Source organism: Epinephelus lanceolatus, chromosome 3 (assembly GCF_041903045.1).
Source record: "Epinephelus lanceolatus isolate andai-2023 chromosome 3, ASM4190304v1, whole genome shotgun sequence".
In the NCBI taxonomy this organism is placed as follows: domain Eukaryota; kingdom Metazoa; phylum Chordata; class Actinopteri; order Perciformes; family Serranidae; genus Epinephelus; species Epinephelus lanceolatus.
Window position 1 is genome coordinate 22,611,775 of NC_135736.1, and position 14,757 is coordinate 22,626,531.

Consider the following 14,757-nt stretch of genomic DNA (forward strand, 5'->3'; position numbering starts at 1 on the left):
AAACTGCATTTTAATAGGCAAGCATCCATCTTGGTTATTTGATTATTTTGAAATAAAGGACTCATATGTCAAGGTCAAAAATACTCAAGAAATTATGGAGTGGAAGAAATAAGTCCAAAAAATGTTTTAATACTTAGTATAAATGGTGTAATACTACTACTACTAATAATAATAACAATAGTAATAATAATTATTTATTAGTATTATTATTATTACACGGAAATGATGGGAAATAATTAACCACTGAACAGAACAGGCGTATCAACGAATATCTTTTTATTTATCAACCCTTTTTTTTTTTAGTGTCCATCTTCTGCGCCACACTGCAGTCCAGCAGGTGGCAGTAATTCATTTATAAGTTGGTTGGCCTACCGCCAATAAAGCCGACAAAGAAGAAGAAGAAACGTCACATCCGGTGAAGAAAGGGGACTCAATTGAGAACTCCCGGCGCCAAAAACAAATTTTTTTGTCATTAAACGGACACTAAAGGTAAGAAAACTGTCGGAGTTGTTGTTTGTTTATAATCTAAAATTTGTAGTAAAGAAGTTCACTTTTGATGTTGCCACAAACTGACTGTTGTTACACGTATGTAACTTTCTGTTTTCTTCCTTGAGGAAAGCTAGCTAGCTTTTTAAAGTACGCAAAAAAACACAGTGTGGTTTGGTCTGTTTACAAAAGTTACCTCGACAGCATAACGAGTTGTTTTAATGACAAAGACTCGGTAAAATCTCATCCAGGTGATGAATCCTGTAAATTTTATTGACATGAGCACGGTCTCCTCCCAAAATCCTGACGAACCAGAGCTTAAAATTATAAAACCTGACCGACATCTTAAAACTGTGTGCTACAATGATGTATTAAGCTGCTGGCAGTATATGAAGTAGATGACATATGTAGTTCCACCTTTACCAGCTCACCCAGTACTATAATATTCTGTGATGTGCCATTCTTTATAACCAATACTTTTACAGTTAGTACATTATGTATATTCTGATGCTAATGCTTTGGCACATTTACTTTATTAAACATTTGAAAGCACCACTTTCACCTTTAACAGAGTGTTTTTATCCTGTATTATTGCTACTTGCCCTCTCTTTTTGCTAGAAAATTCAAATGTGTACAACGGTGGACACTGGAGAGATCATCATCCTCAGTGATGATGATGATGATGACTGTGAAGAAGATGTATCATGCAGTGAACCCTCGGTTCTCCTGGTGGAGGTGGAGGATGTGAAGCAGAGTGGTAACAACTTAACACACCAGCAGCCTGTATGTGTAGGTTGATCATGTTATAAATATTCACCAGCTGCTCCTCCTTTGTGTTTCAGACTGTGTTTTATCTCCCACTGCTCTGGATGAAGACCTGGTCGTCACCTACTCCTGCCGTGCTGAGGTGCTGCCTCATGCTCGCTACGACTGTCCCATACATCCTTTTGCGTGAGTAAATTGTAACTCATGCTCTGTTAAATATTGATCAGTGCCTCGTTTGTCTCTCCATTGGAGATAATCACTTCTCTGTCCTGATCAGGGCTACAGATTGTGAGATTGGTGCTCCTGTGGCTTCTAACCAGCTGATGTGTGAACAGTGCTTCTGCTACATCTGTGACAAGTTGGCGTCATCGGTATGTGTTGATGTAGTCTCTAAACTGAATGTACATCTTCAGTGACTTGAATGATGCACTGATTGATTTCAGTTCATGTTTGTTTGTTTTTTCTCTTGAATTTTGGTCACTGTAAAATTGGTCTTAAACATCATTCCAAGTGACATTAAAAAGAATTCAGTCTAACTTGCCGTAAGCTGTAGGAACCCTGTTATAACTGTAACAGAGTGGATGCTACTCTTTGCAAACAATGTGTCCTTAGAAAGTCTTAAATGTCTTTAATTCAACGGTGTAAATATTAGGCCTTAAAAGTCATCAAACAGTCTTAAATTTGAATTTGTGTGGTCTCAATTCCCATCTTATTTCATTTATCCATCTTTTAATTTCTTTTCTCACAGTCTTAAATACACCCTACATCTGCACGGACCACATATATATTTACATGTATGCTTACCTGCAGTGTTTGAAGAAGAAATGATTTGTCAGAAAAATCTGTCTTGAATTTGAAAGGTGATATTTTTTTTATATTTATTGCAGGTTTGTTGTTTGAAATTTATTGTCATGTTTTTCTTTTATTTCAAAACATTAAAAGCAATTTTCTTTCTTCTATGTAAGTGTTTATTTAGCACAACACTGCCAATTTTAGATCTAATGTGTATCTGATTGACCAAATACATCAATAAATAACATTCTTAGAGTGACTACAAATTATGGAAACAGCTTCAGTGTACTTAAACCAGCTGTGCTCTCGACAAAATGGACACATGTATTTATAGATAAAGATAATTTGAAGTTTTGCTCTTGTGCTTTTTTTTGTTAAGAAAAAAATCCTAACAGCTGCTTTACTGTTGTCGTCCTGTGTTTGTGTGTTTAGTGTGTAATGTGGTGTCACAGCGGTATGTGTCACTGCAACAGCCACAAGAGGAGCGAGTTCTGGAACCAGTTCAGAAACAGTGCACTACTGGGAGGACTGAAGATTTTCAACCTCACTCTGTCTGAAATAGACTCTCACCTCCGACATGCAGGTTCTCGTTCTCTCACGAATATCTGGACATAGACGTCACAGTGACATTTGGAAAACCTCAGACTGAACCACTTGTTGATGGTTCTAATTGCCACTGAATTTGTCTTCCTCCTGTCCAGAGACGATGCTGCAGAACTTCAGACAAGAGCTCTCTGCACTCTTCTCTTCCTTCCTGAAGGGAAAGACGGCACAGGAATACGGTCTGAATCTACCGAACCAACAAATCCTCATCTTTGAGTGAGTGACGGAGCAGAGCTGTCCATAATGTTAAAACAACACTGTTATCCCTCTCAGACAATCGTGCATCATTTACATATCAGCAATCTGTGATACATCAAAGTCATTAGGATTTATCCTCATTTATCCTATGTCTGTGCCAAACGCCCATCTCAGTACCATATGGTCAAAAGTATGTGGACACTCACTGAATACTTTCATCTGCAACAAAACTAGGGCTGTACCCAACTCAGAATCAAATTTGGCTGATCATACAAATATTTGACGATTTGTTTTCTTTTCTTTTCTTTTACCATACAAAGTTTTAGAGTTTGAGCGGGGCTCCGCCAGACCATCAGTGTGACAGTGACATTCACTTAATATAGTAAACAAGCTAACGCCGCTAACAATGGATCGTAAATATGCGACTTTTTTTTTTTGCCAAGGCTAGATATCAAACAAAAGCCAGAGGCTGTGTCGTTTAAGTGTCTGTGAGCTGTAAATTCACGTTGTCTCAGAGTCTTACGGTGCAGACTCTCCTCCGTGATGCTACATCGTGTCCGCAGCATTCTGTACCAAAGAGTAGATTAATAGCGTAGTTTTTGCAGGCTGCCATTTTTAAAAATCTGAGTTGAGTGAACAAAAAAACTGCAGTCACTATTGATAGTAGCTTTGCTATTTAAAAATGGCAGATTTGTGCACTAGTGATGGTTCTCTCTGACCAATCTGTGGTCTGAAGTATTTTAACCCAGGTTCCAGGGTAAAAAGGTTCCAGGTACTATCCACAGCTCTCTAATGGAAAATCAAAAAGAGCGAGTAAGCAGAGCTGTGACATATCACGCAGTGGAAATGTGGCATTTAAGTCCATCTGACAATACTTTTTAAAATTTTAACCTGGATGGAAGTGAAATACTAAATCACTGGCGGAGTTCCCCTTTAGAGGTCCAGACACACCAAACAACATCACAGAACAAGTGGCGACAAAGGCTGACTGTTGCCAAAAAGTTTGTTGTAATCTCACACCCTGTTGACTTTTGTCGTTTGTTTACTTTCCTCTTTCATTGCTCTTCTCGTGCACTGAGCTGAACTGTCAATCAGAGGGATTTCCCTCCGATTCCAATTCAACACGCTGAAATCAGCCGCCAAGGGTCGACTAGTGGCAACACTGCGGGACACACCGCAAAAACTTGGGAGACAGACCCTCACCGAAGGCCCGACATTGGCCAACGGCCGACCATCAGCGTAGTGTGTTAGGGCCCTAATATTTCCAGTCATTGTGAAGGGGCCTAGCCAACACCATCAAAAACGATCCAGATTAAAATACACAAAAGTATGTGGACATCATGCAGAGTATTAAATTTAGGCTAAAGCCTTGAACCGACAGACTTATCTCACCATCACTAGAGCTACAACGACACCACCAAGGAACATCAACTGTGGCGTTTCTACAGCTTAAATTGTGTCACATCCCAAACACTGATCTAATTTACAAATGAAAACTAAAATCTTTTCAAACTTTTCAAAACCTTTTTCCTGTTTTGTTTGTTTGTTTCAGCTACACACCTGTGTACGAGTTTGTGTCATCGTTCCTGAACAAAGCAGACAAAGAGGACGGCAGAGCTGCTGCCATCATGCAACTGGGAGCTCTTCAGTGCTTTATTAAGCATTTTCAAGCATCAGGGTACACACACACACACACACACACACACACACACATACAGTGGCATTTCCTGTTTTTGATTTGTGGTTATCTTCACAGCACACAGCATTATGTTTTCTATATATTTGTTTTCTTTGGTTGATTCTCGACAGGACAATCATCTCGCAGTCTCCCATGGCTCATGCTACTGAAGCCAAACTGGTGTTAATGCAGAGGTACACACACACACACACACACACACACAGAGCCCATGGTGTGTCTATAACTAATTAATTTAGATATTTACCTGTGTGTATGTGTGTGTGTCTTCCAGGGTCATAGCGTCAGTGCAGAGACAGATGGTGATGGCTGATTTTACCTCAGAGTTCATCAACAAACTGCAGGACTTTTACAAGAAGCTCTATTTACCTGCAGAGCTGAAGAGCCATAGGAACAGGTGTGTGTTTAAGTGTGTCTCTGAGGCAGCAGCTCATAAGAGCTTGTGTGTGTTTTCCTTTATTATCCCCAAAGTTACACATTAAAGTTTTATTGTGTATAATTCTGTGTGTGTTCATGTGTGTGTGTGTATACGCTTCAGCCTGTGTGTTCGTCCTTGGGATGATATCCTGCTGGTGTCTGTGCTGAGGGGGCAGAACGTGTCGGGCGTCCGCAAAGACAAAGGCAAGAAGGACGTGCTGATTGAACCGATTTCTGTGGTTCTACTGAGAGCAGAACTCCTACAGCGACAGCACAGGTACAAATCGGACACACATACAAACTGTTTCACACTTGTGTAACATATAGACCAGGGGTGTCACTATTCTCCAAATCCAGTTTGATTTGACCTTTAATATAAATATTTTTATTCCGTTTTCTATGACATTGTTAGAATATCCAGTCGTGATTCTTAAAGATCAACAGATCATTGGTTTTATGCCCTCACAACATTTTCACATTCTTCTTTATAAAGATATGGTACAGACATGGTGTCAGGTGTGAATTAAGTTCCATATTTTGGGGGCGAAAAAGTACTGAAAGACACACTGATACAATTTCACCAAGGTTTGTATCATAAAAACACCAATAAATGTAGCAGCACTGAGCACTTAATTGTTTCCACAAACAGTAGCCAATACCGTATCAACCTTTAAAATCTGCGTTAACGGGGCGTCGGTAGCGTAGTGGATAGTGCCGGCGCCCCATGTACAGAGGCGATGCTTTGCTGCAGCGGTTGCAGGTTCGAATCCGGCTTGCAACCCTTTGCTGCACGTCAACCCCCACTCTCTCTCTCTCACTCCATTTCAATCTGTCCTGTCCATTAAAGGAAAAAAGCCCCAAAAAATAATCTTTAAAAAAACAAAACTGCATTAACAGTAACATTTAATATTAATGATAGCATGTCTTTTTCATGCTTGCTCGAGTGTCCAGTAGCATCTCTGTGTTTGCCTGCAGCACACCCACTCTGTAAACAAGGAAATAACAAAACAGTGGATCGATTATCGATATAGAATTGAAACTGTGACACCCCTAATATAGACACACACTTCCCCTTTTCAGCTGCTAATAAAACCAGTCCTGTTTGTGTTGTAATTGTCTGCAGGTACAGAGAATTGTGTCGCTACCTACGAGTCGTCCAGACTGATGATTCAAAACTGTGAGTGAGCAAATAACCACTAATATTTAACATGCTGAATCAGTGTTTAGGTTGAGTTTCATGGTGGATTTAATGAGGATGGTGGCTTGTCATAGAAATCTTCGAGTATTATATGAGTGTATGTAAAATTGAGATTTTAGAATGATAAGTAATTATTCATCACCACCAAAGCCAGCGTTTGTGCTTTGGACTATATTACAGTTACTGTCTTTTTAGTGGAGGTGGTTCCACTTCTGCTTTAACTTTCAAAACTGTTGTCTATGAAGGAGTCTGACCTTTTCCCAAAATAACTTTCAGTAAGCATTTACCATTCACCATGACGAAATATGTCACAATGAAAGGGACACTATGATGTTTTTCATACTGGACCCTATTTTCCCATGTTGTTTTGTCTAAGTGACGAATGGAGACCGCAGTTCTTTAAATTGGTTTAGACACCGCTCCAGCCGCAGCAACAAAACATGCTGCAATGTAATTCCTACAGATAATGTATTGTAATATTAAGTGTCTGATAACATTATGGGGGAAAAACCTCATAAAAATGAGATGTTTTTCCTGCCCTTTTGCTCGATCTGGTCTGTTTGTTATTGTGACCAAGTCTTGCTCAAGGAGAATTTTCATCCAGAAATCTCCTGAGAGGTGACCTGTTGCAGGAAAAACAGGTTGAAACATTAGTTAGAGTTGTAGAGATGAATGCCAAGAAGAGTATGTTGTGTTTGAGTAGGCACAGGTCAATGTATTATGTTACTGTAATATTTACAGTGTCATGGCTGAATATTTAGCTGATTTCGACAATGTAGAAAAGTCTGAGTTTTTATGTTTTTACACACATTAACAAACAGACTGGATCAGCAAAAGGTAAAGAAAAACGTTTAATTTCTCTGTAGGGTTTTTTCTGTAATGTTATCAGACACTTACAGTAACAATCTGAGCCTGTCAGTGGTAAAAACGAGTACTTTTAATAGACGTAAATTGACACTGCACAATTTCCCCCAGGGATAACATAGCAGCCTGTTTCACGTTTCGACTGCAGCAGTCTCTCTCAATACTGGACTAATGTCAATAATTGTTGTTCCCATCAGTCACTTAGACATGCAAAACATTGGAAAATAAGTCCAGGTTCAGAACTCATAAGTTTCCCTTTGGCATTTAAAAGCAGAACTTCCAGCCCCCAATGTGAAACACTTACATTTGTTCTCTATCAGATGAGTCAAACTTTGAAGCTTCTTGATTTCATTTAGCAAATAAATGTTGTGTTTAACTACAGGCAAATGCAACTTTATTTTCCAAATGACTCTCACATATTAGTTGATTGTAGTAAAATGTAATTTCTAACCCTGTCTGACACCATACATCATCAAGCTTATCACCTCAATATTTCAGCCGTACTCTGTTGACAGCCAGCAAGCTATTGATTAAAAATAACATTTTTATTATCTGCTAATGAATTTTCTAAGAAGGACAATTTGTTTTTTTTCTGGGACCAGCCATGGTTCTTTTAGAGAGGATGTTTTTTCAACCTTAGTGTCATATTTTTGGAGTTTTGTTTCTGTCTGTGCTGTTTTAGAGGAAGTTTGACAGTATTTCAAAATTTGAATATATGCTATGAAATCCTGTTTTCCAACTATGTGGACATTTAGATAGAAAAGCAAAGCACATGAAGGTTTAGGCCCATTTGTTTTCGTTTTTAAATTATTATAACCTTTCAAAATAAAGTTTCATGCTTAGATTTACATATGATTGTAGACTTGACAGGTGACATCATGTTGTTGACTTGCTGTATTCGTTTTGTTCCTCCGGTAGCTTCCAGCACGTACAAGACCTCGTCCCGTTCTTCATGTGCATGGAGGGAGACTTTACGTCCGCTGTGCACAGCTTGCTGCCCTCAGTGAACGCCCCCGCCTCCCGCTTTACTCCACAGCTCTTCCGCTTTTATCTTTGCGTCTTAAACACAGCAACAGCACCAAAGCTGGTGGTCAGTCAGCCGGCACAGCTCTGTCGCTCTGATGCAGCATGGGAGCCAATTAAAGGTCAGACATAGACTAATGATTTTTTTAACCTGTGACACCTTTTTTTTTTGGATGTATTTTCTCAAAAGAAGTCAAACTCCCTCCTCTGCAGGTGCTGTGCCACTGGCACGTGCTGTGCTGGTGAGGTTTGCTCTCAGGGTTCACAGATGCTGCTCTGAAGTCTTGAGTGATGTAAGTCTGTAACGCTCATCACTGTTTAGTGTCACAACAAAGGAATATCAGCTTTTTATCTCTTGGAAATGTTTAAAAAAATCAGACTCGTGCATGCGTTTTTAGCTTTGAAAACAGACTACAGTAACGAGGTTGTACCTTTCTGATCCAGTCTCAGTGTTGGACCAGTTTACTCAGAGTCGTCAACACACTCACCGCCCTCCCAGAACCGAGCCCACAGTTTCTACTTGTATGTATTTCTCGTTTATTAACAGCTCTTTAATTTATTTAATGTTTCTAATTTTCCATTTATTTTTAGCAATATGTGTTTTCATTTTTTATTTTCTTTCTTTCCTGTCTGGACCTCAGGACATGAAGGATGTGGTGAATATGATACTGCTCGACCAGCACGGGTCAAACTTACACATCCCACGATTCTTTCAGGATGTACGTATGTTATGCTTTTACACATGTGCTCTGAAACACAGGGACGTTACAATAAAGTGAGGTAATAAACTGTAAATATACGTGTTTTTTGTGTTCACAGGTGTACCCAGATCAGGCCTTGTTGCTGTTGGTAACGGGGGCTTTAGGTTTGAGAATCGTTGTCGCTCCTCTGAGTCCAGCCCTCCCTGTGCTCAATACATTTACGGTAATCTCCAGTTCTTCTCTTCCTCTGATGTCACATCCTGTTTGTAGACACTTAGTGCACATAACCTGCAGATCAGATATAAGTGTTACAAATACATGAGGAAAATAAAATGGGAGGTTTTATTTTTTCTCATGAAAAGTTACAACAGTTCCTTTGTGCGCCACAGAGTGGGAAGTTTGTCCCAAAGCTTGCCGCCACATTTATACTCCACACCTTCATGAAGATTTGAGATTCAACACTATATTGCCATACCAGCGTAGTCGTTTGGGGTTTGTTTTAGTGAGCTCTACGCACAGACAAAAGAAACACTCACTGCAAATGTGATGGAGTGGGAGAGAGCGGGGTCTGGTTTAGGAAGGGCCCCAACAGTTTCCTGACTCTTGCACAGTTTCCATGTTCCTTATCCCCATTTAGCTAAAAGTTTTATCCATGTATACATTTCTGTCTCTCAGGAGAACACGTGGGCTCTCAGGTGGCTGTGGACCAATTTGTCCTTCAACCCACAACGCCTCGCTGCCTTCTCACAGGAGATCTACCAGGAGATGAAAAACACAGCAGGTGGGTGGATGTCCTTCTCTTGATAATGAATCAGTGCAATAAACCCTTAACACCCCGACTGAGTCATCAAAACTAGGTAGAATTTATCAGTAAGAAAGTGCTGAGGTTGAATATTTCTGTCAGGGGAAGGTGTTTTGGGTTCTTTTTCAAGAGCTAACAAGTTATTTGCACATGTTGGTGACATCTAGTGGCAGCATGTATGAACTGCACCGACTTGCAGTCACTCAGGTGTGTGGCACAGCCAGCATCACTGCCCCGTAAAAACATCAGTAAAATTCAAACGAAAAGCCTAAATCAGATTGTGTAGCAGTTTCTTAAAATGGAATCTCAAAATCGTTCATTTAATACCTGACAGGATGATCAGCTTCACCTTCACTTTTACAAATTGAAACATGGTCAGTAGTCCCTCAGATATCATTGTGTACAGACATTGAACACTAAACTGTTATCAAGGGCTCGAGCTTTATTGGTTTTTATTGGATTACTGTTCATTGGTTGGTTTCTTTTTCTGCTCAGTGTGCTTCTTGTTGTCATTTATCTTTTGTTGTGTTTTTTCTGAATAATGTCAGTTAAGTTCTTTTTTTTTCTTTTCATCTTAAGTTAAGGAGAGGTCTCTAAGTATAAGCCTGTAGCGTCTTGACCTCTCCTTACACTTTTTCATTCTCATTATCCAGATTTTATGCAGTTTTATGAGCAAATAAAAACAAATAATTAAAATTAAATACTTCCACAAGATTATCCAGAAGTTTCAGGGAACACCTGCACGACAGCAGAATCTCAGGCCAGTGATATATACTTTTGACACACAAATTTAACTTGCCTGGTTAAGGTGCTATTTGTAGCCTGTGACTGTGCCCAGCCTCAAAAAATGAGGGAGGACCCTTCAGTCTGTGACATCGCCAGTGTTCCCACACTTTTTCCAAAGTCAAATTCAAGCATTTTGCAACCATATTCAAGTTTTCTAGCACTTTACAGCTGTGGTGAATAGGGGTAAATCACAGGGTAAATCGCAACTCCATTTAAAATCTAAAAAATATTGTATCGTCACTCAAGTATCGTGATAATATTGAATCGTGGGGCCACTAGTGATTCCCACCCCTAGTGGTAAATGACCTTTATCTGCAGTACATAAACTCAGTGGCCATTTTATTAGGTACACTAGTACAATCGGACTTATTTTATTTCTTTATCTAAACAGCAAACTATTTAGTCAGATAGATTTGTCACAAAAGTAATGCAGTTACAATTTTAAGCAGTTTCAACTTTTCAAACTTTGAAAATATCACGTTAAAATTTAAGCACTTTCAAGGATTTCACAAACCCTGCATCACTGCATCATAGACTGAGTGTTTATGTATCTCCAACACATTCATCAGGGTGATGTGACAAAAAAAACTTGATTGGGACATCCCTACTCTCAAGCTTTTTTTATAATGCTGCGTTCATGTCTTGTAATAGCCACAGCTATTCTTGTTATCGTTTAATCTACTTAGACATTTCCACGATTAAACATTGGGTCTAAAAATGTCAGAGAATAAACAGTTTCCATTGGTCCAATGAGATGTCTTCAGATGTTCATCACGCCCATGCTTGTGGTGTCCATGCATGTGCTGATAAAGCACAAGATACAAATACACATTTTTCTACAGTGCCATTAGAGGTCAAAATCTCTTAAGTGTATCTGTGAATGAAGATGAAACAGAAACCAAACGACCCTGAGGTTTAACAGCCACACAACAGCATGTCTTTGTTTCTCTGTTTCTGTCAGATGGGGAAAATTTGCCAGTCTTGCCTCACCTCTTGGTACAGTGTTCTCTGTCTTCAACAGAAAACTGGGACCAGTGAGTCATATTTAACTCTTAACCAAAGCACCTCAACCCTTAGAGCTAGAACAGTTCACACTAGGTTTTCTATTGTCCTTTAGTAATAGATAGTCACTGGCTGTGGATCTGATCTGTTGCCTTGTTTTCCATGTCCTCTCTCCTGATGTGGTGGTGATCAGCACCTACAGTAAGTTTCCCTATCACATGTGGTGATTCTTTACAATGTGTCCTGAAGGTTGTGATGCTGATTTAACCTTCTGTCTTTTCTCCTCATGTAGGCAGTCCAGCGCCTGTTAAATTCCACTCATCGCAGTGTCAGCTGTAAGTCACACAACTCTCATCAGCTGTTCCCTCCTCTGGGGCTTTTTGTGTTATTTCAGGATCCACTCTTAAAGGAAAAGTCTCTATCTTTAAAGTCAAACTGTAGATTAGTTAGTATTCATCAACTATTTGTCACTAAAAGACATCATGTGAAACCTTGAAGCAGGATTTATACTTGTGCAGCAGACCCTACGCATGTCGCCTACGCCATTGTGAACATTTATATTTGTGCGGTGGTGTGTCTGTCACTCTGCAGTTACACCTCCAAAACACTAGTCAGCAGCAGAGGTTTCTGTGAAGTGCTGTAAAGTTTAGTTGATTCAAAACACACATTAAACATGGCTTAATAGAGACAATTTCAAACAAACATAGACAAACTGGCTTGCAGCATTCACAGACAAACACTTGGACAAAAATCTGGACACATTTTCCCCACAAATACAACATGCTAATGTTTTTAGCACAAGTCTATGGCATTTTACATTTAATAAATTAGCCTAGCAGCTAGCAAACTTTTCCTCTCCTCATATGAAGCCAGGGACAACAGCAACATTTTAACAAAGGTAACATTACAAAATTCGGCTCCATTACAACTCACAGGGTTCACTGACAAAACAACTGTCTTATACTAAAACCGTATTACACACAAATATTACAAGCCTAGCGATGAGCAGAGATTTCCTTTGCGCATTCTTTACACATGTCCAAAGAATGCTCCTAAAAAAACGAATATCCTATGTCTTAGTGGGAAAATGCTACATTTGGAAAAAGGCCTAATTTGGAATATCTAAACAATAAATGCTGTTTATACAACTCGTATCATATTCAGAAAACTGATATTCAGAAAAGTAGTGGTCACCTGTCAGGACTTCAGGGGCTTCGTATTCTTCCTGTCTGTGTAATGTAACAAAGCTGGAGCTACACATCACACATTCATAGACTATAAAATTAAATTATCTTGTTCTGAGGTTTATAAGGCCACACTGTTTATAAAAACAATAAGTAAGAATTTTTTTTAATGTCTATCTGTCGCATCTGGCCTGATCTGTGCTGACATGATCCATTATGCTCAATCAACACAATGAGTTTTGCTTTTTAACCAAACTAATGAAAACAAGTTAATCAATTAATCCTGATTGTTTGTGATTAATGTTCTGTGAGTCAGTCGACTGATTAATTGGTCAATCATCAGCTAATAATGGGTTTGACATAGTCTGTGATTTATGGAATGCAATGTAAGTCGATCTTCAATGAATATTACATAAATAAATAACCCTATACAACAAATCTTGAAATGAATAAATGTAGATTTACAAACTGAAATTCCCCTGAAATTATATTGAACTGCACGTATATTGAGTCATTTTAAATATTTACATTCACTTCTACAGATTTTTTTATATCATTATTGCCTCTTTTATCTATTCCAAAGGCATATTTATGTGTGTTTTTATGTATTTATTTATTTATTTAATATTGACATAAATGGCATTCCATGTGAGTGGATGTGTGATAATACTATTTTCTTCTTCCCTCAGAGCTGATCCTCTCCACCATTTCTAGCTCCATTTGCACATAAAATAACCAAGTTGTAAGTGTTACCTTTCAGATTTACATTTGACATTAGGTCTCCTATTAATTTTTATTATTTTATTTATTATTATAACAAATGAAATATTTCTTATTTTATGTATTAGAGTTATTAATTGTCTTTTGATGGTTGCAGCTGGGCTTGATTCCACGTTGACGTTCCTGTCAGACACTGCATTCGCAGCACTCTTTCCTGAGTTGAGCACAGCGGATGCAGATGTGATGTCAGAATGCAGATGTCAGAATGTACCTGGACAGACCGGCCAGGTGTCAACAGACTGATGAAGAGACTTCAAACACATCCTCATTGTCGACCAGAATTTATTAACATTATGGAGACACTTTATGTTGCTTCCTTCTTTAATGACTTCAGTACGTGAAGTCTATACTGGATACAAGTTTTGTTTCTGCACTGTGAATTTTTGTTTTTAATTTAGTGGTGTTTAATTATTCTCTGAAAATAATTTTTGATATTCAATTTTATCACAAATGTTCACAAAAGGCAATCATGTTATGTTGGAAAATAAATGGAAAACCTGACCAAAAAAATGACTCTGGATTGCTGACTAAATAATAGATTGCTGAGTAAATATACACACACTAAAAATCGGCTCATATTTGCATCAATAAAACAACAAACATAAAAGTACAATGTAAAAACAGAAGGAGGCTGTTGCTCTGTCATCAGCTGCAGTTTACAGTCAAAGCCATGATATTAAACTGGTGCTGTCAGAACAAATCACACTTTAACCAAGTCTATGTTCAAACTCAGGTCTCGTATTTTTAAACATTACTGTATTCACTGATGTTAAGCTAAAACCTGCAGTCCACATGCTTTAATTGATCTTAAGTCACTGTGCAGTGGAATGGTTTGAACTGAAATTTCTGCTGCTCAGATTGTTATGTTAAAAATTTTTTATCATATGGTACGTTGATTTTGGTGTCCAATATAACACTGAAATGTTAACACTATTTAGGTGGAGGATGCGAATACACTGGTGCAGGAATGAGTCCTAAAACCAGGGAAACCATAATTTATAGTTTCCTTGCCTAAAACCCAGCCAGATGCCTGAAATAAGGTCTGTGGTTAATATAAGCGTAAGAGACTTTCACATTTTCTTCTATAAAAAATGCCAGTAAATACCCCACTTGTAAATTTTAAGTGTCTTTAAAAGGGCGGTTGCTCTAAAATGACTAAATGAGACTATAGAGCGTCATCAAGCTGAACATGACTTCACAGCCTCATTGTGGTGGCGACACCAAGTCATGCAACCATAGTGTAGCCTAAAGTGAGCTTTTTACTTCTGGTGATTGAATTTACACTTCAAAACTAATGAAAGTGGTGTTTATATGTGAAGACTGTCTTGTCGATCAAAACGTGTAAATATGAACTTTTGTTTTCCACAGTGTTTATTTTCTGTAATAATCCAAAGGAAAAATCTCACAGGCTTTTTGACAAGGGACCATCGCCCTACGAAAAAATGTCATCCCTGCAGCAC

At 38.6% G+C, this 14,757-nt stretch overlaps 1 protein-coding gene across 3 annotated transcripts; it reads left to right on the plus strand.

The window, feature by feature from the left end:
• Positions 1–394: 394 nt before the first annotated feature.
• On the plus strand, positions 395–13,810 carry LOC117255571 (uncharacterized). Of its 3 annotated transcripts, XR_004501562.2 has the most exons (21): positions 395–489; positions 1,105–1,243; positions 1,329–1,437; positions 1,529–1,622; positions 2,476–2,626; positions 2,745–2,862; positions 4,397–4,522; positions 4,654–4,716; positions 4,815–4,937; positions 5,079–5,234; positions 6,081–6,134; positions 7,938–8,164; positions 8,256–8,335; positions 8,487–8,564; positions 8,684–8,761; positions 8,862–8,966; positions 9,419–9,524; positions 11,293–11,365; positions 11,626–11,668; positions 13,207–13,259; positions 13,395–13,810. XR_004501562.2 is itself a non-coding variant. In XM_033624607.2 (20 exons), the coding sequence occupies exons 2-19, from the start codon at positions 1,114–1,116 to the stop codon at positions 13,229–13,231; spliced, it is 1,866 nt and encodes a 621-aa protein (XP_033480498.2). In that variant the 5' UTR covers positions 398–489; positions 1,105–1,113; the 3' UTR covers positions 13,232–13,259; positions 13,395–13,535. The 3 variants fall into 3 exon arrangements, 2 of the variants coding, with proteins under 2 accessions (XP_033480498.2, XP_078022276.1); XM_033624607.2 differs by lacking the exon at positions 11,293–11,365 and having other exon boundaries at positions 398–489; positions 13,395–13,535; XM_078166150.1 differs by lacking the exons at positions 11,626–11,668; positions 13,207–13,259; positions 13,395–13,810 and having other exon boundaries at positions 398–489; positions 11,293–11,506.
• The last annotated feature ends 947 nt before the right edge of the window (positions 13,811–14,757 follow it).

Bases quoted from the DNA above. Each gene is read 5' to 3' on its own strand.
- LOC117255571 (XM_078166150.1), top strand. From the start codon at position 1,114: ATGTGTACAACGGTGGACACTGGAGAGATCATCATCCTCAGTGATGAT. The intron at 1,244-1,328 runs GTAACAACTTAA...TTTGTGTTTCAG, and splicing joins GGAGGATGTGAAGCAGAGTG to ACTGTGTTTTATCTCCCACT. The intron at 4,717-4,814 runs GTACACACACAC...TGTGTCTTCCAG, and splicing joins AAACTGGTGTTAATGCAGAG to GGTCATAGCGTCAGTGCAGA.